Below are 26341 nucleotides of genomic sequence, written 5' to 3' on the forward strand. Positions count from 1 at the left end.
GTAGCGGGCGCTAAACTTTTTTTGGGGGTAGTTTTTATTCTTTTTCTCTCATAACATAGAATTATAATCATAGTGCATACATAATTACCAGATTACATTTTCACATTCATTATGAAATAATCCAGTTTGATAAAAAAAAAACAATAATCAAAATACTAAAAATAATATAACACACACGTAAATGCATACTACATTTTAAGTGAAAATTAAGGTTGAAATAATTGAGAAAAAAAACATACATAAACACGTATATGTTCTTATAAACAAATAACCAAAATATATAAATCATATATTACCAACTGACTATTGATTTTAGGTACATATATATCTATAAACATCTTTTCTCATGAAAAATAATCGTACTGGCAACTGGCATAGTGCAAATATTATAGAAATCTAATTTACGTCATGCACCAAATCGTAATACAGAAACGAAATTTTAATATAAACAACATAATATAACATAACTACCTTACACACTAAGAAATTCGGGTTCAATTTTACACCCCAATATTGTCGAGATTTCTGGTCTATTCACTTTCTGTATCGATTTTTTAGTTACCTCAGTTGGGACTCGAACTCACATCGCTTTTCCTGTAGTCAAGATTTTTCCCGCTATGCCAGCGAGAAGCGCTAAGATCAGATGAGGTCTCAAGCGAAATGATCAGATACTTTTTTGACTTGTGCTGATAGTTGTGATTCAAATAGCCCTATTTACTGTTTCTCCAAAAGTATACGTAATCAAATGTGTTTTTGAAACAATTATCATCACATTAATATTAAATATTTTAAAAATTATTTCACTTCGGTAAAGTATGGCGTTAGTGCATTGTTATCGGGTATTTTTCGATCACAAATCAACTCTATCTGTACCATACGTCTATCAGCGAGACTGGTGGGGTGCACGCAAAGAGTTCATGGGTGTACAACAGACACGTACCCTCGCATAAGAGCTAACTTGCACCTCGATGGTATTGCGAGGTGTACGCACGTATCGTACACCCCATTTGCACCGGGATTTCTTAGCGCGTACATAACATATTTCTTTTAAGGGAAACGTTAACCCTCCTCTCCCAATTGAATATCAATAATGTCAAACCTGCATATCCTTACCCACATTTGGCTCAATTTCAATTCAATTCAATTTACTTCGCATTTATTTCAGTTTCGGTTAAAAATATGCACAATACAAAATTTACAAAATTATTAACAAGCTTAAGTAAAAATGAAAATGAAATGGAGAACTGCAAAAAAAAAAGCCAAGAGGCCTTGTACATGCGCAGTTCCAAAAACCTTATGTATACATTGTAAAGAAATGACAAGATAAAATACATGATGTGAACAGAGTATATCAACAGAGACAAAAGAACAAGAAATTACAATTTAGAATAAATAAATGTCTACGCATACTTCAGATACAGAAACTGCTTCAATCTTTTTTGAAGGAGTAACTGAATTACATTCAATTATATCTTTAGGGGTCGAGTTCCAAATTACAGGGAAAGTGTGTCGTACGGATTTCATTACATTATTAGTTTTAACAGGCCATAGGTGAAACAAATCTTTAAAACGGGCATTGTGATGGTGGATTTGGTGATTGAGAGTAAATATTTCATGGACATTAAGAGGTAATTTATTCTGAAAAAAAGAAAACCAAGTAGAGCAATAGAGAAATAGAATAAATGGAAAATATTAAGAGACCTAAGCTTTCTAATCAGTGGGGCAGAGTGAGCATGATAATGACATCCCATGCAAATACCAAGGGCTTTTTCTGCAATTTAAATAATTTGTCTAATTACATTCGATTACAATTTCCCCAAACGCAACACAATACTTCAGATGTGAGAGCATGAAAGAATTGTATAGTAATACCAGTGCAGAAGATGGAGGGAATTTTTAATTTGTACAGGATACCAATATACATGTAGATACTTTTTGAGTGATTTTTTGTACATGGGTGTCCCATTGCATATTCATACACCAAAAAACATTATTTACTTTATTAATTGGAATTTTGTCAATTTGGAGTAATAAATTATTTAATGAATTAGAAATATAAGACTGCCCATGGCAAAAAAGGGAATATAATTTGTTTTACTAGGACTTTATTTAATAACCTGTTTGCTTTGAATCATTTCGTTGCTTTATCTAATTCGATATTGATATCATTTTGTAAGGTTGGTTGTATATCAAAGTGGTATCATCGTTAATATAAATTAAGAACAATAGCGGACCGAGAATAAAACCTTGTGGTACACCATGCGTGATATAGGAGAAGTCTAATGAACTATTATACTAAAAAATACTTATCGGGATCTATCAGAAAGATTCAGACAATTCAGACAAGCACATTCGACATCAAAAATAGGAAAATAGGACAATGTGTGCATCCATCCTGCATGACAATGGTTTATTTTCAATTGTTCTCATGCGTGTTCGTCCAATTACCAGTTCATCTACTATCGTTTGGTCTACCATCAGTTCTTCCACTATCCACATTGTCTAATTGCCATTTCATCCACTCACCACTCCGTCAAATAACCAGTTGGTCCAATTGCCATTTAGTCCTTATATTGGGCAAACTGAATGAAAATAAAATGATTAGACCTCCTGGTTATGATGCGAAATTGTTAAAGACGAATTGGGGATTAGACAAAGTGATGATTGGACCAAATGGTTTCTAAATGAAATTTTGATGGACTGAATGGCATTATACTAAATGAAGCTAGACCATATGATGAGTAGACGAGTTGACAATAGACGAATTGGCAATTTACCATGACAATAACTGTAAGGAATATGACTGATATTCATAAGGGTTAAATCATGTATCAACAGAACAGAACCGTGGATAACGTGAATACACATGTGCAGCAACATATACCGGGTATTTTAAAGTACATATTTTGAGAGATTATAAAAGGAAATAATTTAAATATCATTGAGTTGTATAAAGAAAGCAAACAAAACAGTAGTGTATTCACTATCTTCAAAAACAGTATGGACAGTACTTCAGAAGAAGAAACAGAAACCCGGAATGAGTATTCACCAGTGTTTTACAACGCACATGTAGATATCCCGTAACCATGGTAACCAATACTTGAGAGGGTGGCAAAGTGCTTGGAAGATCCGGAATTAAAGCTCAGAAACAAAACGCGACAATAACTTTGATGAATACCAATTAACTGCAAAGAATTTAGTGTCACTGATTGCAGTGTGTTCACATAGTGAACTTTTTGAAGATGTAATTCACACTGTTTGAATGCTCAAATTTAACAGTGTGAAAGTGTTTTCTGATTGCGTTTCACACTATGACTACAAGGCGAGACACACTGCAAATGGAAAAAAAAAGAGTTTTTGTTTCTGTTCGGGTAACTCCCGTAGGGAGTAGAAAGGACAGTTTTTTTGCTGGTAATCGCCAAGCTTGTATAGAATTAATTACGTTGGAAATATGTCATGGACCTGGGAAGCGGGGGTGCTGGGGGTGCTGGGGGTGCTGCGTGTATTATTTTCCATAGGCAGCACGAAATCAGGTTTTCTTTGTATTTTTTTAAATATATGTTATAATGTACATAATTATCACATCCGACAATCGCAAATCATTTACATAGTCTTTAACATATTCCAATAACATCCCTCCTATAACGCGACTCAATCAAGCTCCGGCACTCCGATACAGACGTGGTCACGCGCAATACGTGATAAACATAGTTTACACACTACTCGATAGCAGGGAGGGACATGGGATATGGGTGTGGTTGGACTTGAAACTTCCAGGTTTTATGTCGAATCAAGTGTGCGCGCGCCCGACCGCCCGTGTTTTGTATAAACAATTACAAGTCAGACAATAGAAATCAAATTTCACAGTCTTTTTCGCCCTGCCCCATGGCCCTGGGAAGCATGGGTGCTGGGGGTGAAGCATGTGTTATTTTCCATAGGCAGCACCTCCTGGAAATCTAGTGGTAAGTTGATAAATGACAGAAATGTAATGAAAATGAACGATGTTTTGTAGACCCCCCCCCCCCCTTTAGAATTTTCCGACACAGTACTTAAAATAGTGTTTAAATTCACCCTTTTTCATATCGGAATATCAAATATTTTCTGCTCGCGCTTCGCGCTCGCATTATTGATTTTTATATAAAAAATGTATGCCCAGATACTAGGTCTAACTCTTAACACGCGCACGCATGTATATTCAGATACGCAGCTTGTTTTGGGGCTACTCCGGGCTGAAAATATTTAAATCAAATACAATTTTATGAAAATCTGATAACAAATAGTTAAGTTATTTAATTCTAAAGTTTAGCAATATTTTATGAAAATGGTGATATGCATGTCGTCGTGAATATTTAATAGGTGGGTTGACATGGGCGGAAATCTGTCCCCAAAGGTAGGGGGACCAGGGCCTGGAAAATTTGACAAGGAAAAAAAAAGCTTAGCACCCTAAATGTAAGGTCATTTTAACCCTCAAAAAATTTGACAAGCCCCCCCCCCCCCCCCAAAAAAAAAAAAGGTTTTCACCCAAAATGCAAGGTCATTTAGTCCCAAAGGTATTACTTCGATTGTGAAGTGATGTATTGATGTATTTTTCTCCATGAAAGACCAAAATTAGTAGGGGACATTTGATAATGTGTCCCCCTACTATTTTTGGTAGGGGGACACGTCCCCCTGTCCCCTCTGGGATTTCCGCCCATGTGGGTTGAAGATGTCATATCCCCACAATCCTGTTGTGTTAGTACATGGAATCAAAATTGTTTCATTTTTTCATACCAGTGTGAATGATATTTCTCCCTTATAATGAAATAAGTTGCAGCAAAGAATATCTGATAGACTAAATCAGTTGTCAATTCCACTGTTTTTGGTTCTTGAAGGGAAAATATTGAATAAACCTAATTTTACATAATACAATACAAAAGAAAAAGTGGGGATATGACATCATCAGTTTGCTCATTGAATATTAATGAAGACATGCTTAAAACTGTTTCACCGGAATAATGCTAATCTTTAAAATGCAATAACTTTGATATTCCTTGTCGGATTTTGATCAAATCTTTATTCTTTATTCTGATTTTTCTTTATATGTTCAAACCATATTACATTCAGTGTGGAGTTTCAGATCATAATATCAAAAATTTTCTGCTCGCGCTTCGCGCTCACATTATTAATGTAAGAATATATCCAATTACCCATCATTTTCATGATTAGAAAAGTGCTTAAGATGTCCTGTTTTTAGGTCTTGAATCTCATTTTATTTCCGCTCGCGCTTCGCGCTCGCATCAATTGTATAGTTATATACCTATCCTGTTCATGATTAGAAAAGTGCTTAAGATGTCCCGTTTTTAGGTTCGAAATCACATTTTTATTTCCGCTCGCGCTTCGCGCTCGCATCAATTGTATAGTTATATACCTATCCTCTTCATCATTAGAAAAGTGCTTAGAATGTCTGGGGGTTTTTTGGTCTGAAATCTCAATTTTGTTTCCGCTCGCGCTTCGCGCTCGCATCAATTGTATAGTTTTATACCTACCCTGTTCATGATTAGAAAAGTGCTTAAGATGTCCCATTTTTAGGTCTGAAAAAAAATATCTGATCGCGTTCCCAGTTATTATTTGTTACATACGCATCTTGTTCAGGACCACAAACATTGCTCAAAATGTTCAATGTTCAGGACAAAATCCCCCCCCAAAAAAAAAAAATAGCTCGCGCTTTGCGCTCGAGTTATCTAGTTATATATCTTTATTTATTTTATTTATTTATTTATTTCTGATATTTTGATAGGGTAGCCCATTCACCAATAAGTAGTGGTCTTCCATGGCGCCCTGAATAACAATAAACATATTTACAAAATGCATAACGTATGTACAGAATGTTACGGTATTAAGATTCACATTAGGATTTGAATGTAAAACGAAACATTAACAAACTTAGCAGCAAACAAAACGCAGACGGGCACTCGTTTGACCTATAATCAAATATCAATAAATCAAATTAACTAAGAACGACATCTTGAAAATACTGATAATATACACCAAATCATCAAGATCATGCTAACACAAAATACGCACAACAGTGGATGATCCGCAAGTTATTTATAAATTACAAGTTCTTTTAAACATTCTCTTAAATGAAATGACAGAAGGAGCTGTTCTAATTGAATTATCAAGCTTATTCCATTCAAATATTGAAGAAACAATTGGACTACACTTATAACAATCAGTGCGAAACTTGGGCACGCGTAAATATCCACTGTCTCTCTGTCTGGTATGATGTTCATATACATCATTTGGATTGGTTAAGTTTACCTGAAGGTAAGAAGGTGCTAAATTATGAACACATTTATATATCATCAAAACGCGACTGAGCTCAAATCGTTTGTCTAGTGTCATCCATTTAAGACTTGCGAACAAATCAGCCGACGGAGTGTCGTATGTCTTGTTCAATATTATTCTTGCAGCCCTCTTCTGAATTTTTTTGCAGCTTAATTATATGGGATTGAAATCTATTCGACCATACAGCAGAACAGTAATCAAATCTTGGCAACACTAAACTGTTATAAAGCAACTTTAAGGACTGCACAGGCAAAGAACTTTTCGCTCTCTTTATTATGCCAATACTTTTCTGAGTAAGTTTACATACATTTTCAATTTGTTTTGACCATTTCAGTTCTTCATCTATCAAAACTCCTAAGCATTTGGTGAATTGAACTCTATTTATCAAATCACCGTTTAACGAAATCGTGAAAGAATCTATTTTCCTGAGATTAGCACGAGAACCTATTATCATGACACATGTTTTTTCAGTGTTGAGGACGAGCTGATGATCTTTAATCCATGCCATGACCTTGTTTAATGCAACAGTTATTTTTTCTTCGCACTGACGGTAAGTGTCGTGTCGTCAGCGTACATATCTATGATACCTTCATGAATACATTCAGGTAAACTATTAACATATATTGAAAATAAAAGGGGACCTAGAATAGACCCTTGTGGCACGCCTAATGTTCTTTGTTCTTTTTATAAGAAGAAAGCTAAGTGACTGTCATATATATGTATGTGGGTTGGTGGGTGTGTGTGTGGTGCCCTTAGAGGTGTGTGTGTGTGTAATTATGGAAAACTCAATTGTGTCCCCTCCCCCCCCCCCCACCTTTGAGGAGAGATTTCAGCACCCCCACTGAAAAAATCGTTCCCAGGTCCCTGAAATATGTTACGTCTAAGTTAATCAGGCATAGTGGCTGACTGACAGAAATTACTCTAGGGTCGTAGATGGGAGATCGGGGATCCGAACTCATATCATGACGAACATAAGTCCAATCCTCTAACCGCTAGACCAAAGTGACCTGAAGATAAGGGTGGTTCAAAAAACTGTTAGCTGGTTATCCAGAGGGGAGAGTGTGGTGCCTCCTAGAGAGGAAATGTTTATATATGACCAAAAAAAATCGCGAGGTGTTTTGAAAAGGAGTTGATGTTTGACACGTTAACATTCGATCTTTATACCGTCTTATTCATTGTTGATGTAGGAATACCTGGTGAGGTGTAAATGTTTGCTGTGTCTGTTGCGCTGCCTGGGTGTACTGTTATCGGTGCATCTGCTGTGGTTGGTGAGTCCGATAAGATGGATAAGCCTGTTGTTGTATGGATGTCTGTGGTGGATTTAACAACTGAGGTGTGAATGTCATTAGTGGTTGCAGAGTCTGCTGCTGTTGATAAGCATGTTGGTGTGGGGATACCTGATGCGGAGCTCGTGTCTGTTGTTGGAGAAACGTCTGTTGAGGAGCTAGTGACTGATGTGTTTGGAAAGCCTGTTGGTGTGTCTGAGTCTGCTGTTGCGGATGCATCAGTCCGAGTTGCAGTTGGGTGTATGGATTCCGCAGTAGGTTTCCAGGATGATATGGCAAACCTCCTTGATCTGCAAACAAAACAATGTAATTCATAGTATCGTGGCTGCACATTTCATCGTCACTCGAGGAAATGATGATACGAAAACGTCTGTCACTTGGCCTTTTGTTCTAAGCAGAAATACATCCCACTCCTAGAAAAAATAGTTTAAAAGGCGAAGCCCAATGTCACACTGAAGCACATTTACACTGTTAATAAGGTTTTTTAATGCACTTATTTATAATAGGTGCTCTCAGCTTGGCATACTCGTAATTTAAGGGCGTGGTGCAAGCTACTAACTAGCTGGCGGTCGACTAGCTGGTCGCTCACCCGATAGGCCCTATACGATTGCAAGCTAGCAAACAGCGCATGCAAGCTTAACGATCACTTCACTATTTCTTTGCATGCCTACTACAAGTTTATTAAGATATTCACTAGCTATTCACTATCTAGCAGCTAGCTTGAAAATTCTGCGAGGGTAGTGTTCAGCCTGATTCCCTGATTCGAAAAGACAGTTTAAAACCCGGAAATTTCAATCGTTAGGGTTTAGAGCACAAACTGACAATTTTTTTGATATCGGACAGAAAAAAAAAGTTTGAGAACATTTATATCTCTCACAAAGTAACATAAGCATATTTACGTTATAATCCGCCCTCTTACGTTCAGGAATCATCATGTTAGGCATTTCTCTTCGTTGGTGGATTGTCACCTGCCTCTAATTTACTGATAACAATGATTGATACAGTGTACTTTACTTACGCTGTAGGGTGACTGTAGGATGTTGGTCAGCCTAAAAAAAAATCAAAGTATAGTAAATTAATTTATATGATTTCTTCGAGATCAGAACTACGAACATTTCAAAGCCAGAATTTGCCAATAATTCTACTAAATGTGTCCTGAGTGGTCCCGGTTTTAGCTAATACCTTGGTCACATTTGCTCTACGGCGGCCGTACGGCGGCCGTAGATACCTGAATTCGAGAAATTTCTGCGGCAGCCGCAGAAAATCTGCGGTGGCCGCAGGGTCGACGTACGGCGGATTCCTTCTTTTTACAGGCCGTAGGGGTGGCCGCAGAATTTTAACGCGGAGTTATAACATTTTTTCTTTTCTACGCTCGCCGTAGAAATTAGACTAGCCGTAGGCATGGCGTAGAACGGTCTACGGCGGCCGTACGTCGAGCGTACGGTGGCCGTGCGGCTGCCCTCGTGTTTTTCTTCCCTCCTTTCCCCTTCTCCTTTTGTGTTATCTGCTCGGGAGCCACCAGGCGCGTATTTAGAATTTTGCACCTCGGGGCCCTACCTATAATTTTGGCCCATATGCATGTTTACTTTTCAAAAAAATGTCGACCCCTCCTCGTCAGGCAAACAGGTGCCTTGAATGCATGTTGAATTATCTTATTTCATAATCACATGAAAAAGGGCAACTGCAGACCACTTTTTTAATGATGACTTGATAAAAAGTAATCTATCCATGAATATGATGTAATACCACTTTTTTTTAAAGAACAAATGTGACCAGGAAGCACAGATATTGCCCTTTCACCAGCGGCTAACTGGGGTAAAATATGACGTTATTATCATTATCATTATTACTAGTATTATCATGGGGAGTTAAATGCTGATTTTTGTTGTTTTTTAGGGTGTAGTTCTTACTTAAGACTAAAGCGTTTATTAACATCTTAACTTTATTCATACAAACAAGTTAAAATGGTTAAGGGAGATTTATTTCATAAGTCCAAATAAATAATGCGAGCGCGATTTTTGATAGCTTGTGTATAGACCTGAAAATAGAATATTCTGAGAAGTTTTGTAAGCATGAGCAGGATGGGTATCTCTCTATCTGTCAGGGCGAGCTGAAAATTGTCTATATTCCAAAATGACCCAAAGTTTGGAAATTCTAAGCATTATTGGTAATCATGAACAGGATGGGCACTTAAAAATTATTATATCCGAGCGCGAAGCGCGAGCTGAACCTTTTTTATATTTCATTCCAAAACTAGACATTCTACGCAATTTAGGTAATCATTAACAGGATGTCCATCTAACTAATCATTCGATGCGAGCGCGAAGCGCGAATCACCCCAAAGGTCGATTTGCCCCCCCCCTCCCTACCTTGGTCGAACATTACTGATCGTATAATATTCAGATCAGTGTCAAATATTAATTTGGCGACCCCCCCCCCCTTCCTAGGTCGAACATCAATTTGTCCCCCCCCCCCCACTTTTATTACTCCCCCTTTCCCCCTTTTCTCTTCTCTCCTTTTCTCTTCTTCTTGTTTCCTTCTCTCTTTCTTTTCTCCCTTTTCTCTTTCTCTTCTTTCCCCCTCCTTTTTTATCTCCCTTTTATTTCCCTTTCTTTCCTCCCTCTTTTTGGCGCCCCCTTTTCGCCTACCCGGGTGCACGGGCCCCGAACCCCCCCCCTCCCTCCCACCCAGAATACGCGCATGGGCATGGTGCGACACTTTGAAATCTTTCTGAAATAAAATGTCTAATGTAAAATATCATGAGTGTGACAAGCAATTCATGGTATACTCACTGTATAGTTCCCCTGCGGCCGCCGTGAGGGCGCCTTGCGGCCACCTCGCGTCTGCCGTAGTATTTGTCAAAAACCTACGGCCAGCGCAGGATCGCCCTAGGGCGACCGTGCGTCATGATTTCAAGGACATACGTCAGCCGCAGATTTTTTTTCTCCAAAAATTAAAAAATACGCCGTGCGGCGACCGTAACATATGTGACCGCTAGAGTAAGTGGCCGTGGAAATTCTGAGGCGACCGTAGAATTGCTACTCGCCGTAGAAATTTTAAAATCTACGGCGGCCGTAGCAAATGTGACCAAGGTATAATGCATGGATTTCATCAGCGAAATCACAAACAACAGTTTCCAATTATTCATAAAGTTTATAATTCACAGATCGAATATTACTAAGAAACACAAGAGGGATATCACCAGGTATACGATCACTTAGGAATCACACTTTTTTAAAAATTAAAACAAGGGTTCAAATTGTGCATTTTACTTCACCCGCTTTTCTTGCTCCCGAACTAGTAGAGTAGAGAACTAGTAGAGAAATAGAATTATTTAGGTTCACCGTAGCGCAATTCCCTAAAATGAGCAACCTTTTTGTACGTCCGACCCTATTTTTCTAAAGTCTCACTTCACTGTGTAAACTGACGAAGTCATGGTCCCTTGAGAACATTACAGACTGTCAAAAGAACAAGAAATCAGAGATAGAAAATGTCATGAAAGTTCCACATAATAGGGGGTCGGACGTACATATTTTATGGAATTGCCCCGTAGTTACTGGTTACTAAACTTGTGTACCTTATTGTGTGTGTGTTTTTTTTTTGTATATTTTGTTTTGTAAGAAATCAAATTCATGATTTCAGTTGCGGCTATAGGGTGTATAATCTGAACTTTCTAAGTTTCTTTAAAAGCAATGTACAATCGATCAAACAGTTGTATAGGTATGCAGGACTACACATACCAAAAGAAACTGGCTTCATTTTAATGACAGAGCAAGAGGGCCCTCGAGGTGTTAGAAAAATGTCTTTGTCATGTTTTTCGTCTTTAAATCCCTTCGATCCTCAACATACTGTACATAAAAACCAAAGGGGTCTCTCGCTGTGCAGTGAGCGGCGAGTGCTTACGAACGTTGAGAATTTCGGATTCGCCAACTTTTCTGACGAGTGTTACAAACGCTTCCGAATAATTGCGTTATCTAAATTTATTTGTAAACTATTTTAATGGCACTTTTACGCCTCTGAAATTTAGAAAAAGTGACTAAGACGAAGTAGTAAAATCGCCCCGTGCATACTACGCCCACGCCACTTCCTTGTTCAGTTAATTTTGCGTTGGTGGTGTTCACGCTACTCCCTCGGTGCGTCCATGGTGCGTCCAAGCAGATTGCGTCTCATTGTACCTACGTCTCCGTCACGTGCGTGAGTATATTCATCCTAGGTAACATCAAGATCTACCACTTCGACCAGAAGTTGTTGCTATGTTTTGTCCGTGTCTGGTACGTCTATGCTTCATGTACGTCGATGGAGCAGTTAGTAGGTCTTAGGAAGATCCTTATACTACGTTATTACTACGCACTATTCAGACGGCGCTCACGCTACGTGGACTTGTTCAAAGTCCACGTAGCTCAAGATCATGTACTATGCCACGTATTCTCACTTCTCTCTCAGTACGCTGTACCAGTTTCCACTGCGTCATGACCATTTTTCATTTACACAGCGAGAACTCCATGGACGAAGCGTTAGTGTAAAGCCCCTTTAAGATGGAAAAAGTATATTCACAAACGTTCCACGATTTTTTTTTCTCAGTGGGTCGATTCTATTGAAGAACCATTATGGTCACGTGGTCGCCAGCACAATGACGATTCAAAAAGAACTTCAGCGACACCGTCCTACAACCTTTTAAAAGGCTTGCGACTGTTTTGCACACCGTAGCATCTGTTTGCGGGGGGGGGGGGAATGATTAGCACAGAAATTTTGATCATGTTAACATTTTATTTGCGACAGGAAAAACTGTTTTCAACAATGAAAAGCGGTTTATTAACTTTCATCCAACCTTGTTACGAACCCTGGCGAAGTCTCGAATTCGCTATATTAATTTTGAAAGAATTCGCCGCTCAGTGAGTGCACATGCTCCCTTAATTAAGCGAAGGCACGCTCACTTACCAACATGAATTCTTGACTTCCAGATTGTTTACCACAACAAATCGCAGCACAACAATAGACTGAAGCAATGATAGCAACCATCATCTCAATAAACCCGATTAGACTCATGATTCCATCGGATGTGGTTCGACTTTCCTGTTGAGGAGAAGATCATATAAATATCATAATCAATACTCAACAAAAAGGTAACCCCCACCCTAAATCAAAATGCTTATGCTATAACTTTTGAAAGGAATAATTTTGAGGCAAGTTGCGGATAGTTCAAATTATGTTTAAAAAATCATCATGCCTGATAGTTTCTCGTTGCTGAGATTAAGCAAGATAGTGATGCGACCGAGCCAAACAAATCTGCGTTTTTGGAATGTAATATTCGGAAAAATTAATCATTTCAATCGCATTAAATCATAGATTTGAAAAAATAACAATTTGTGATGATGAAAAAGGTATTTATTTCTTTAAAAACTTGGGGGTATTTGTTCAAGCCACCACCTGATCCGGAAAGCATGGAAAGTGTAGGGATATATCCCCCAAACCCACTCTAGAGATGCTAGAGCATGTACTGGAAGCTTACTAGTTCTAGGTGCTTTCTGGTGCAATTTGACCCATATTTTGGGAGCCTTTTTAACCAAAAATATATTACAGTTTTATACGAGACACAGACATGACTAGACAAATTCCCAATATTCAGCGAGAATCAATGGTATTTCTGCATTTTCTTAAATGATATTAGTACTAATCAGTGGTGGAATGAAACAAATTATTTGAGGTGGTCAGATATAGCGTGTACAACAAGGGCCGCGGAACGGTTTTGAAAGTGGAGGGGGGGGGGGCTGACCATGCAAAAAGTTATAATCGGATGGTCATTCTTACGTTTTGTAAACGGGTCCGCGGTCCCTTTGGGGAAAATGATAGTTTTGACATAATAATATTTCACCTTTTTCAATTCCTTTTTTTTTCTTTTCCTCATTTTCTTGATGGTGAACATTGATGGGGTCAATGGCCCCAAGCCCCCCCCCCCCTCCCCCATCTGCATGCCAGAGATCGTAATTATACCTAAATCACTTTAAACATCTACCTGGAACTGGAGAGACAGATAATGTATTGTAGAATTATGTAGCCAGAGTATTTTTACCTTGATATTGGGCATAAAGTATAGAAGACTTATTTGTCCCTCTGCATCTTCTTAGAACTTGTCCTCAGTTATAAACGTAACAATTTTACATGCATGTGTGGGTTTGGACGATTTATGAAAATTCTGTGTCTGGGTCGAAACGATTAAACTTGGTTTTCCAGGCCTTCTCTAGATTTGATTTGAATGAATTTATACTGCTACTGTTTACGACCTCAGAAGGTAAGTCATTCCATAGGTTGATTAGTCGTTGCGAGAAGTCCCGTTGCCTGAGTGTTGAATGTGCTCTTAACTTGATTAGTTTTCTAGAATGTCCTCTTGTCCGAGGTTGAGTGTCAAGTTTAAAGAAATTTGTACAGTCCAAATCATCTATGCCCTGAATAATCTAAAACGTTTGGTTCATATCAGCTCTATTTCTCCTAAAGGATAACGTTGGTAGATTTAATTTCTTCAGTCGTTCAATGTAGCTCAAGCTCTTCAGATGTGGAATTAGCTTGGTTGCTCTACGTTGGATATTTTCCAGTTTTATGATGTCTTTCTTATGATGCCATACACTACTGTAGTATTCCAAAGATGGTCGTATGATTGACTTGTAAAGTCTTGTAAACCAGACCTCTTTCATCCAAATTTGAGAAAGTTCTCTTGATAAGTCCTAAAAGGCGGTTTGCTATGGCACAAGCTTTGATTATATGTTTAGAAAATTGCAAGTTGTTATCAAAAGTTACTCCCAGGTCGTTTTCCTCTGTCACTTTTGGAATTTCAGATGTGTCATCTGGTACTAGTAGGTAGCTCATACCTGGATTTTTTCTTCCAATAGACATTACTTTGCATTTCTTCTGGTTGAAAGTTAACTGCCAGTCTCCTGCCCACGACGAAAGGTTGAACAAATCATCTTGTAGGCTTACGTTATCATCTTCGTCACGGCGAGGTGCATACAGTTTTGTGTCATCTGCAAATAATTTTACTACTAACAGAGTTCTTAGAAATCACATCTGGAAGATCATTGATGAAGATAATAAAGAGGGCAGGGCCGATAACACTACCTTGAGGAATTCCACTGGTCACCTCACATTCCTTGGACAGTGCTCCATCTAGACCATCACCTTTTGTTTGCGATCAGAGAGAAGCGCTTTAATCCATGTCCATACTTTTCCTTGGATTCCATATCCTTGTACCTTTGTGAGGAGTCTAGTATGGGGAACATTATCAAACGCTTTGCGGTAGTCCAGGTAAATGCAATCGACTATATCTTTTGCATCAAGGGCAGTACTCCAATCATTTGTGACTTCCAGTAGTTGGGCAGTACAAGATCTTCATTTCCTGAACCCGTGTTGATGAGGCGTTAGTAGGTTATTGGATTCTAAGTGATCTAAGTGAGTAGGGTTATGTGTATTCAGATGGAACATGTTAAACTACTGCTTTCAGTGAACCATGGTAAGCCTATACATGCCATGTGGGACGCTGGCGCCAATACATACATAACAGGTACCTATACAGCGCTTTACTAATCATATGATCAATATAGTCTTAGCCTATATATGCTGCTACCAGTGCAATAACAGATACGATCTTTCATAATATCAAATAAGAAATAAACGCCTCAAAGCTCACTGGAATCTATTACATACAATGTAATCACATCGAGGCATGTTTCATTATGTCATAAAAATTATTTTTTTAAATAAGAAAAACTGAGAGTCTCGCGGGCCGTACTTTGAGAACCGCTGCGATGGGGTGTATATTTACCGCTAATCCTTTCTGACAGGGTATCACGCTATCCCGAATGTAGCACTGCTGTAATCCAAATGAAGCGACTACGGTCCCAGAAATCATCATGGCCATGGCAAGGATGATGCAAATTATACACATTACAAGGTAAGCAGTTATCTGTCAAAATAATCATAATAATTGTTGACACTTCACCAAATTTCTTGAATTAAACATATTTGATGACGATAATAAAAATCTTACACGAACACCAAGCCAAGTTATTGAAGACAAAAATGCATTACTTTAAATTTTCAAAACTCATCGCTTTTAGATTTTATTTGCTCTACAATTCGATTATATTACAGCGTTCTTTTCTAACCAACCAGACCATAATCAACTATAAGGTGAGTTTATTGACAGATAATAAAAAGATCAAACGTTGGTGTTTTCTACCAGTTGGAGAAGCTATGAACAGAGTAAATTAATATACTTTGATTAAAATCTGCTTTTCAAAACTGACACACGCGTTACACCAACGAATCTGACTACAGACCGATCAAAGCAATTTATGATATTTCGAATAGTATAACTTCTGTGTGACTTTAACATTACTTACTACACAGGTCCTTCCCCGGAAACTTGCAATTCCTATTATTCCAGTCGGCCCAAAGAACTGTGAAATAAATATGCGGAAACAATGAAATATAGGCCTATTAATCGAAACACAATCATATTAATAGAGTGATGGCCGGGTGTTTAATCGTAGTCCCTAATTACTGTTCGTAAGACTGACTTTGAGAGGTACTCGTGTTGCATGAGGCCGTTCGTAAGAAACAAGTCATGAAGCTTATAAAAATAGAACCATTAAAACAAAGAGTTTTCTTTTAGCATTAGGGGCACATCAATTTTGAACGTGGTAGAAGGTATATCAAATTTAACTTTTAAACTTTTAACATTTAACTAAAAATGAGATGAAATTCGATTATAATATGTAATTTTAGTTTAAAAACTTTTGCTCTCATAATCTTCTTCTTCTTTCTTGCCCATTATATACAAGTACAGATACATATCAGATATTTGGCCAGAACATGGCACATTGCACAAACTTCCTCTTTTTTTTAATTGCTGCCATTATCTTTTTTGGGGGGAGCGGTTATATTGCTCATCGACATAACGGTATTGGGACCGGTATGACATGGTTTGTAGAATACCACAATCACAATAATACTGTAATCAAAGATCATCCATGTATCATCACTGTCGATTGAGAGACTTCAGTGTTTCCCTATATGATGTATATATTTTAACCTGAGGTAAATGTTCTTAAGTAGGGAGGAGCAGCTTTCTATGATGATGGTTGACACTGCGCCTCTCATATAACTTACACCTAGTCTCATCTGGTGGCTCTGGCAGAGGTAGGGCAGAATGCATCAATAGCCTTTCCAAAATTTTAGCCTTCTTCTACTATAAACGATGAATGACTTTGCCCGAGTCGCTCCATGCTACAAGCAACTGGGGAAATGCCTGACTTGACATGCAGACTATTCATATTTGTTGGCCTTTGACGACCTGCAATAGTCCTGCAGCTATCGCTGAGAGTCGGGTCAAGTTTCTTTGGGGTAGGGTTTCTTTCCCAAACATTTGCACTGTTTAAATTTACTGTATGCATAAGGTGGATACTGATTATTTATCTTTTTTTACAATGATCAATATACTTACACAAAGTCCCATCCATATCCCGAATGAAAAGAAACGGAGAGACGAGCCGCCGAGTAAGAACTGCGCCACCCCTATAAAGATCGCCCCTACACCACAACAAAGCTGAATCCACCCTGTTGCTCTTCCGGAGTACCGGTTATAGTTTCCTGAATAGCTATGGCTGATTGGAGTGGGACTCTGGGGGATATTACCTTGGTACGGATGAAATGCTGAGGTTGAGGAACCCGGAAGTGCGTTCACCGGTTGAGCCATGTGTACCTGAAGGTGAAAAACAATGGAAACATATTGACTATAGGCGATTTCCCATACACTATTTCAAAATGAATTAGAACAGTGCATAGACGACAATTTCTCAAATTTGAATAATGTCAGAGGAAAATTAAAACACCCAGTGTGCAAATAGAATGTAAAGGTCACAAGAAACAGAACTAAACAGCTGTATCACGTTCATGGATTGGATTTTGAAGTTTATACTACTAGTAACAAGAGAAGGATACAGCCAAGTCAATTCATTTTGCTGGTATGTTAACATCAAAATCCACCTTCCAAAATAAATGATTAGAGTTACAGACAACTACACCTGCACTGATCACATCTGACTTGTTGATATTTTTTTAGCTGCTTTCGTTCTTTTTTTCCTTCTCTATTATCTCGTTCGAAGTTGCGAAGTTCGCATGTTTTAGTTCGTCGTAAATGCAGACGACCACAAAGCTCCAAAGGCGATACGTTTGAAAAAGACAATAAAAAATCTGCTCACTATTCACTCGTCGCCCTAAATGCGCTCGGTGCCCGAACGGTCGCCGTCCGGGCGCTGACGTAATTGAGCGGTCACCGTCAAACGATTTAGGTAAAAAATAAACTCGTTGGATCAAAGGCTGTCGAGCGGTCACCGGCCGCTGACTGCTCAGAGATCGGTCGATGATATCGCGGCGAATTCAAAATCGAACGATTTAGGTCAAAAGTTGAACTCGTTGGATCAAAGGCTGTCGAGCGGTTATCGGTCGGTCGCCGGCTGCTCAGAGATCGGTCGATGATCTCGCGGCGAATTCAAGATCGGCAGCATCCTAATTTATTCCCAGCATGGGCGGAAATCCCAGGGTGGACGCGTCCCCCCTACTCAAAATAGTAGGGGGACACAATATCAAATGTCCCCCCTACTATTTTTGGTCTTTTGTGATAAAAAGAAATACATCGAAATAAAACATGTATTTTGGACCATTTTGGGGTGATAACCTTCTTTTTTTTTTTTTTTTTTTTTTTTTTTTTTTGCTTGTCAAATTGTTTTTTGTCGAAATTACCTTATATTTTTGGTGATAACCCTTTTTTTTTTTGCTTGTCAATTTTTCCAGCCCCTTGTCCCCCCTACCTTTGTGAGAGATTTCCGCCCCTGATTCCCACGTAGATCGTTAAAAAATAGCCTCAGCGGAGCCCGGGTGGTTGCCGCTCGTAGGCCTACGGGAGACCTAGAATGGCCCCACTGATCACCGGGCAGACGCTGGGCGATTCCATTAAAAATAGGCCGGTGGCCGGTGGGAGACCGCCCGGGAATCGTTGGGTCATCAGCTATCACTGCTTGGACGCGAAACAGACAATTTTCTCCGATTTGGCCTTGAGTCGACCGGCGACCGATGGATAATCGACTGGGCACTGCTCGGCCACCGATAAGTCTTTCTACAGCCAGCTCGACTTCTACAAAAATCGTTGGTGAGTACCCCCATTCCACAGAGAATTGGGCTCATCGGTCACTCATCGGAAGCAAAGTTTTTTTCTTTCGGTAACCCACCGAAGAGTATCGTATCACACTCCGATGAATCCGATTTGTGTTTGTCGACTATCAGGTCAGTGTCCGACGTGTCGGGCGTAATCCGATGAGGCGAAATCGTCCGATGAAGGAACTAAGCTCAGAGCTTAGTTCGCCATCGGACGCCATTTCCGGTCGCAAATCGAGTCAGCGTCGGATGAATGTCGAGTCTGTCCGATGTGTGTCAGAATCGTGTTGTGCAACTATCGGACCTGTCTAGCCGACGTCCGACGGCAATCTGATGAGTGTCCGATGATTTACTGTCATCTGACGCTCATCTGATTGCAATCGGCGGTCTGCCCGACGCGCCTGATAGCCGCCCATCACCAATTCGATTCTCATCGGCGGTTAACGTGATAATTAGTACCGTCCGATTGCTATCCGTTGTGACATCGGAGGGTAATCGCTCATTAACCAAACTGCCATCCGACACATATCGCATAGCAAGCGGCGACATCTGAAGGCCAACGGACTATGAAAGGAGGGCCAGCCGACGCTGACTTCACATATTTTCTCGGACACTACACAGCACCAAGATCTTAAATATGGCTCCAAGAAAAAACAGAAATGTTCGAGGACAGAAGGCTAAGAAGAGACCTCCCGACACTCCACAACAATCTCAAGTGGCAGAAGAATCCTCTGTGCCTTCTCCTGAGGATGCAGAGACGGAGGATAGGCCTATTCAGGCCCCAATCAGGGTTTCACGCTGTGCTTTGGCCTCTGCTGTGTCGCGGAAGGGTCCTCTTGGAGTTGGTACTTCATGCATGGGAGCCATGTTCCTCCATTCTCCTGGTATAATGTTATGGTCGGTATCCTCTGTATCCAGCTGACCATGGTGCATGGCTGGGTGCCGTATTCCAATCAGGTTGTGGAGACAGACACATGTTTCTATGATGTTACGCACAACATCAGGTTGTTGCTGTAGTGTTCCTAGAAGACACTGGAATCTGGCTGCTAGTATTCCGAAGGCATTTTCCACGACTCTTCGGGCTCTACTTATGCGATAGTTGTATATCCGCTCTGTACGATTCAGGTTCTTTCTCGAGTAGGGCTTCATCATGTGGGTTCGCAAAGCAAAGGCGTCATCCCCGATCATGAAATATGGCATGTTCTGGTTGTCATTGGTCATTGGCTCAGGTGGGGGGAATCCTATTTGACCACTCTCCACTGTCTCTTTGAGCTCAGATGCATTGTATATCTGCGCGTCAGACATGTGTCCTTGAGCACCGGTGTCTATCCACAAGAACCGGTAGTTAGCATCAACAAGTGCCATGAGGACTACTGAGAAGAAATGTTTAAAATTATGGTAGAGACTGCCGGAGTTCTCTGGTTTCCTGAGTGCCACGTGCTTGTCATCAAGTGCCCCCATTACATGTGGAACGTTCCAACGCCTCTCGTATTCTTCAGCAATTGCACGCCATTCTTGTTCAGTGGTGGGACACTGGATCACTTCATTAGCATACTCATCCACTATGGCTTGACAGACTTCGGGGATAAACTTGCAAATGGTTTCTCGAGCAACCCTGAAACGGTATGACAGTGACGGATACCGATCGCCAGCTGCAAGGTGCCTTAATATGGTACAGGCTAACTTGAGACCAGGTTCAAGGGCTCTCCTGGCATTGGTATCGTCCTTCGTGAGTCTTGGTGCGAGTCTCTGGAGTAGTTCATCAAAAAATTCTGGCGTAACTCTCAAGAAATTGAAAAATGCCGTTGTATCCTCCATTCTTAGTTCATTCAAGAGTCTGGTGTAGTGCCCATATAACAGCCTTCTCTCAGCTTGCAGCCATGGTCGAACCCAATAACGACGTGGTCTTCTTCGCCTTTTTCTCAGCCTCTTTCTCAGGACCTGAAGGGCTATTGCGTCTTGTTGCATAGTTTGTTGCTGGAGCATAAAAACACAGCCCAGGGCTGCAGCGTTGCGAAGAAGTTGATCCATGTCTAGTATTGTCAGGAGGTGCAGCCTGCTTTTATACTCGACTGCCGATTTTGGCGAAAATCCGACCAGTATTGGGTCAGTGTCCGATTACCCTCCGAACAGCAACCGATTTGTCGGGTTGATGTCGGGAGAGTGTTGGAAGTGTCAGATTAGTGTCAGGCCACCCTCGAATTACAATCCGACCACATTCGAATCAATCGGACGCTGCCGATGAAAATGGCGGACAGACATCGGGCCGCTACCAGTCCTTCATCCGATTACCCCGATCAATGTTGGATCTTTATAGGATTTTACGGAAAACAGGGACCAAAAAAAGTGGATGTCGGGTGAATTTTCATCGGAACTCATCGGAGCGCTGACATTTTTGCAAAATTGGGATCAGATTGGCGTCAGATCAGGTTCCGATGGTCAGTGGAATGGGGGTATTATAGCGGCGCCCGAGCAGGCTACTAATCGGTCGGTCGCTGCTCTGAGTTGTGACTGAAACCTAACAGCACATACGTAAACGGGGATGTGAGTGCGTGTGTGGGCGGGTGTGGGTGGGTGTGTGTTCCTCTGATGTCCTGTCCCTCCGGAGGGGGGAGGCGTTGTGACTACCTTCTCACAACATAGACTCCAAATTTGGGAACAAGTGGACAAGCCCCCCCCCCCCCCCATCGCTGTTCATAGTGTGTAGTGTTTAAATGTGTGTTTGTGTATGTTAGAATGTTCATTCTCGATTTTAATTATTGTCCCTGCAGCAATTATAGTATAGTATAGTAGAGTATTTATTTTCCGTATAAAAAAGAACAAAAAAACAAAAATGCAAAATGCAAAACGGATTGATAGCCCATTTTCAGTTTAGTCGACATGACTATATTGTTCTTCCATGGGGTCCATATACAATACAAAGTAAAAAGTAAACACATATGAAAGAAGCTTAACATATACGGTAAATCAAACAAAATAACAAAAATGACATGATATATGTTGTTACTAATAAGAAAAGATTATAAAATTAAATAGTTTGGCAAGAATTTACACAAAATATTTTTTTTAATGAATGAATTGAATGAATTGGGCTGCTATCACGTTATTGGAAAAGGTTTTCACAAGGAGCAAGGAATAGAAAATGAATAATATGAATATACAATGAATATAAATGAATATGTAATCATTGCAAACTGTCATAATAACACAGGATTCTGGTTCACGCATTAGTGATAATTAGTGATAATATCCATGGAGCTACCCCAGCTAGCCGGCGAATGGGCATAACTGTCGATTAGCGAATTCCCATGTTATATTAAACAACCGTATAATACAAGCATGTCATTTTTATGATACCTACATCTTATCAAGCGATAAGGTGACAAGAAATATTATATAAGTATGAAATCTCCAAAGATCACCCTATCGGCCTCTCTAAATATCTTGCCTCCTAATTGCAGTATCCTAAGACCTATCTATTTTTTACTTACATCCACTTTGTCGAGAAATAGAATCACTCCTGTTGTGCAGTTCAATGTGTTTCCTCACGCGAGGCTCCTTTCTTTAGAGGGAAACGGCAGGCACTGAAGTAAGATCATTGCAATTTATGATATACATGCATGTACATATACATACATGTTCATCATGTTCATGCAGGGGCGGATCCAGCCTTCGCCAAATGGGGGGGGGGGGGGACCGGAATTTTTTTCAGCCATATTTTCCCCGATCGGCCGCTCGAAGATGATTTTTGTTTGTTTCTTTGACGGGGTAGTCGTCATAGTAACTTCCTAGCTTTATTCTTAAATACATCAACATGAATTTATAATAGCATAATCCTTATTCATACATGTATAATGCGAGTGCGAAGCGCGAGCTAATTTTTATTTTGAAATTTTAATGTATTTTCCCGAAAATTTGAACATTCTGGGCAATGTTTGTTTTCCTGAAAAAAGATGTATATGCAACTAAATAATTACTACGAACGCGAAGTGCGAGCAGAAATGAACTGATGGAAAAGGTATCTGTAACAGACTTCAATTGCAGTTAGCCATGAAGACGTTCCATTTTCAACAATCAAATAATGCGAGCTGACATTTGTTTTTTCATTTTGACCTAAAGAATGGAAATTCTAAGCACTTTTTTAAACTTAAAAAGAATAGGTATTTAATAAACAATTGATGCGAGCGCGTAGCGCGAGCGGAAAATTTCGAGATTTCGACCTACAAACGAGACACTCTATTCATGTTTTGTAAATCATGAAAAGGATGAGTAATTGGGGGTCTTCCTTACATTAATAATGCGAGCGCGAAGCGCGAGCTGAATTTTTTTTGACATTTCTACAAAAAGAATTGAAAATTTTAATCAATTTTTGTAATCGTGAACAGGATAGCTATATAACTAAACAATTGATGCGCGCGCAAAGCGCGAGCGAAAAAATCGAGATTTAGACCTAAAAACGGGACACTCTGCTCATGAAAAGTATTAGTAATAGGGGACCTTCCTACTGATCCAATACAAAGGACTCTGGTGGATACTTTGGTTATTATACAGGCCAGGCAGGTCAATCAACAGGCATGGTATCCATGTTGCGGGAGGTGTATGAAGTGCTTAGATATCAATACTGATATCGTAACATCCCCCTTCTTCTGATAAGATTAAGAATTTCAAATTTCAATGATATTGTTTTCAAACAATACTTTTGGTAGTCTGCAAATTTTGGTAATTTGGCTTAGTTATGATATATCAGATAATAATATAGAAATTGTTTGGTTTGTGAGAATAATATCAATTTGTGATAAACTGTATGCATCTTCAATTTAACATAACTTCAATCTTGTGGAAAACTAAAGATAATTTGGATAACCGGATTGATCCTGAAATCAATTTTTCCAAACAATAAGTTTTGGCTATAGTGTCTTTTGATAATTTCGTAAACACTATCTCGACATACCAAAAATAATGTACAATGATTATACATGCATATAATAAACTTTTAAACTACACTAATGTCTTCAGTGTTGTTCTTCTTTCTTCTCTTTTACATTAATGATGCGAGCGCAAAGCGCGAGCATAAAATTTTGATATTGTGCTCTGAAACTGGATAATGATTTACATAGAGAACAAGTTGAGTACCTGAATAAACATGCGCGCGTTTCAGATTTAGCCCTAGGCATTCTAAATAAATCTTTAATCATGAAAATCAAAGCGAGCGCGAAGCGCGAGCTTAAACTATTTCATATTTCGATCTGAAAAAAGTCAATTTCAGCTCTATATTTCAAGCAGTTTGTAGGATAATTGTGAGCTGGATATGGATCGCACTTAATAAAGAGCTGATATTTTTCATTATCATTACTTTGAGTTTTGACATAGGACCGGGACATCCTTAGGACATGTCATCATATGAAAATGCATGACTATCTTCCTATTCCTCTTGCTAAGCGCAAGGGACAATGTAATTATTAAATCGTATCTATTAATGCCTAATGAGGGTGAGAAATCTGATGATATCATGTTCTGAGAACTGGACATTTCAAGCACTTTTGTATTTAGGAATAGGATGCATCAGTAAATCTATTTTCAACCCTTAATGCCAGCGCAAAGCGCGAGCCAAAATTTTTGATAAACTGTCATGAAAAGGGGATTTTAAGTAGTTTGTTGTGTAATCAATATTGAGACATACATAACTCGCCAATCAAAATGCATGTAGCGTTATCTGATACGTTTTGACAATCAGACCTGAAAAGGGATATTTTGAAAACTAAATGGAATACACGAAAATGATAGGTACCTGATAAGTCAAAATTTGCGAGCGAAAATTTTAATATTCAGATCATAAAACTTTCATTTTTACAGAGCACTTTTAAAAATTGATTTGGAAACCACACAAAATAATGAAAGTTCGATTTCCGAGGTGAAATGTATAATGTATATTGACTTCCAAACTTGATATTTAAGCTCCATATTGAACGAGATATGTAAATCACCTAACAGGGAATGAAGTCTTCCCCTCATCTTATTTTATTCACTCGTCTTCCTCCTCTTTTTTTTCCCTCTCTTTTCCCTCCTTTTTTTTCTTTTTTTCCTTTTTTTCCTTTTTTTCGCTCCGCCAATAGGGGGGGGGGGGGCGGGCCCCTCGGGCCCCCCGCTGGATCCGCCTATTTTCATGTATATATATAAGAGGTTTACAACTTACGCGGGGGTGACAAATTCACTAAATTAGAGGTCATCGTAATTATAATGATAAAATGAAATGATAATGACAATGATGAGATAATGTAATGATATTGTTATCAATTTTATTTTGTATTTCATACTAGTTACGCCTATGCTCATTATTATCATTATGCTGATTTTGACCATAACGGTCACAAATAATGATTATGAAAATAAATATTACAATGATAATAAAAAGCAATAATGATTATCATTTGATAATGATTATAATAATAATAATATTGATAATAATAATGGTAATAATAATAATCATAATGATAATTATAATGTTAATAACAATGATGATGATAATTATGATATAAAAATAATACAATGTCAATGATGTGATGATGTTGAAAATGAGCCAATACCTTGACAATCATCAGAACGTGTCCAAGTTGTCTTAAAAATACGCAGCTTGTTCTTATTCAAAACGTGCTTAAATCATCCAGTTTCATTTCAGAGTATCAAAAAAAATCATCTCGCGCTTCGCGCTCGCTTTATCAATGTAGGTAGATGCCCAATTACTCAACCTTTTCATGATTTGCAAAACATTAATAGAGTGTCCCGTTTTTGGTCTAGATTTCTTTTTTTTTCCATATACCTATCCTGTTCATGATTACAAAAAGTGCTAAGAACGTTCGATTTTTAGGTCAGAATGTCAAAAATGTTCACCTCGCGCTTTGCGCTCGCATTATTTGATTGTTGAAATTATTTATCGTATATATATATATCGTTTATATATGTATAATAGCAGGGCCTGCTGGGAGAAGAGTTTTCAGAGTTGATGTGGCTTCCCTGGGTAAATGTTTTATTATTGTTATTATTATTATTATTATTATCGTTTTCATGGGTTACTGCAAACATTCCTTAGCAGTTCCTTTTTCGATCAGGCCAGAACGTATATCAAAAATTAATAATTTTGTTACATGCACATCTTTTTCGCGATCACAAACATTGCTCAGAATGTTCAATTTTCAGGACAAAATACATGAAATTTCCAAAAAAAAATTAGCGCTCGCACTATTCAAGCGGCTTATATGAGATTGTTATTTATTTATGTTTTGTAAGAATAAAGCTTAGAAGTGACTGTGAGGGTTACACCTTCAAACGAATAAACAAACAAACAAAAAAACAAAACAACTTTGAGCGACGATCTGGAAAAGAAAAATTGGTGAAATTTGTTTTCGTCCCATCCCTTTTTGCAAAATCTGGATCCGCCCTGCAATCTACCCTATCCATCATAATATATGTTTCGGTAAAGCCAGGAAATATACCTAGATGGATTTTTGCTTTAACCATAACTTCAT

At 38.9% G+C, this 26341-nt stretch overlaps 1 protein-coding gene across 5 annotated transcripts; it reads right to left on the minus strand.

Annotated features, from left to right (window-relative positions):
• Positions 1-5761: 5761 nt before the first annotated feature.
• LOC129258200 (uncharacterized) lies at positions 5762-22409 on the minus strand. Of its 5 annotated transcripts, none has more exons than XM_064095939.1 (7): positions 22310-22409; positions 17110-17367; positions 16007-16063; positions 15427-15567; positions 12552-12686; positions 8632-8662; positions 5762-7903 (listed from the first exon to the last, which is right to left on the minus strand). In XM_064095939.1, exons 2-7 carry the CDS (start codon positions 17359-17361, stop codon positions 7572-7574), a joined length of 948 nt encoding a protein of 315 aa, XP_063952009.1. In that variant the 5' UTR covers positions 17362-17367; positions 22310-22409; the 3' UTR covers positions 5762-7571. The 5 variants fall into 5 exon arrangements, with proteins under 5 accessions (XP_063952009.1, XP_063952007.1, XP_063952011.1 ...); XM_064095937.1 differs by lacking the exon at positions 22310-22409 and adding an exon at positions 17867-18184; XM_064095941.1 differs by lacking the exon at positions 22310-22409 and adding an exon at positions 17690-18023.
• Between the last annotated feature and the right edge of the window lie 3932 nt (positions 22410-26341).

The sequence above is a fragment of the Lytechinus pictus genome, chromosome 1 (genome assembly GCF_037042905.1).
Source record: "Lytechinus pictus isolate F3 Inbred chromosome 1, Lp3.0, whole genome shotgun sequence".
Classification (NCBI taxonomy): Eukaryota; Metazoa; Echinodermata; class Echinoidea; order Temnopleuroida; family Toxopneustidae; genus Lytechinus; species Lytechinus pictus.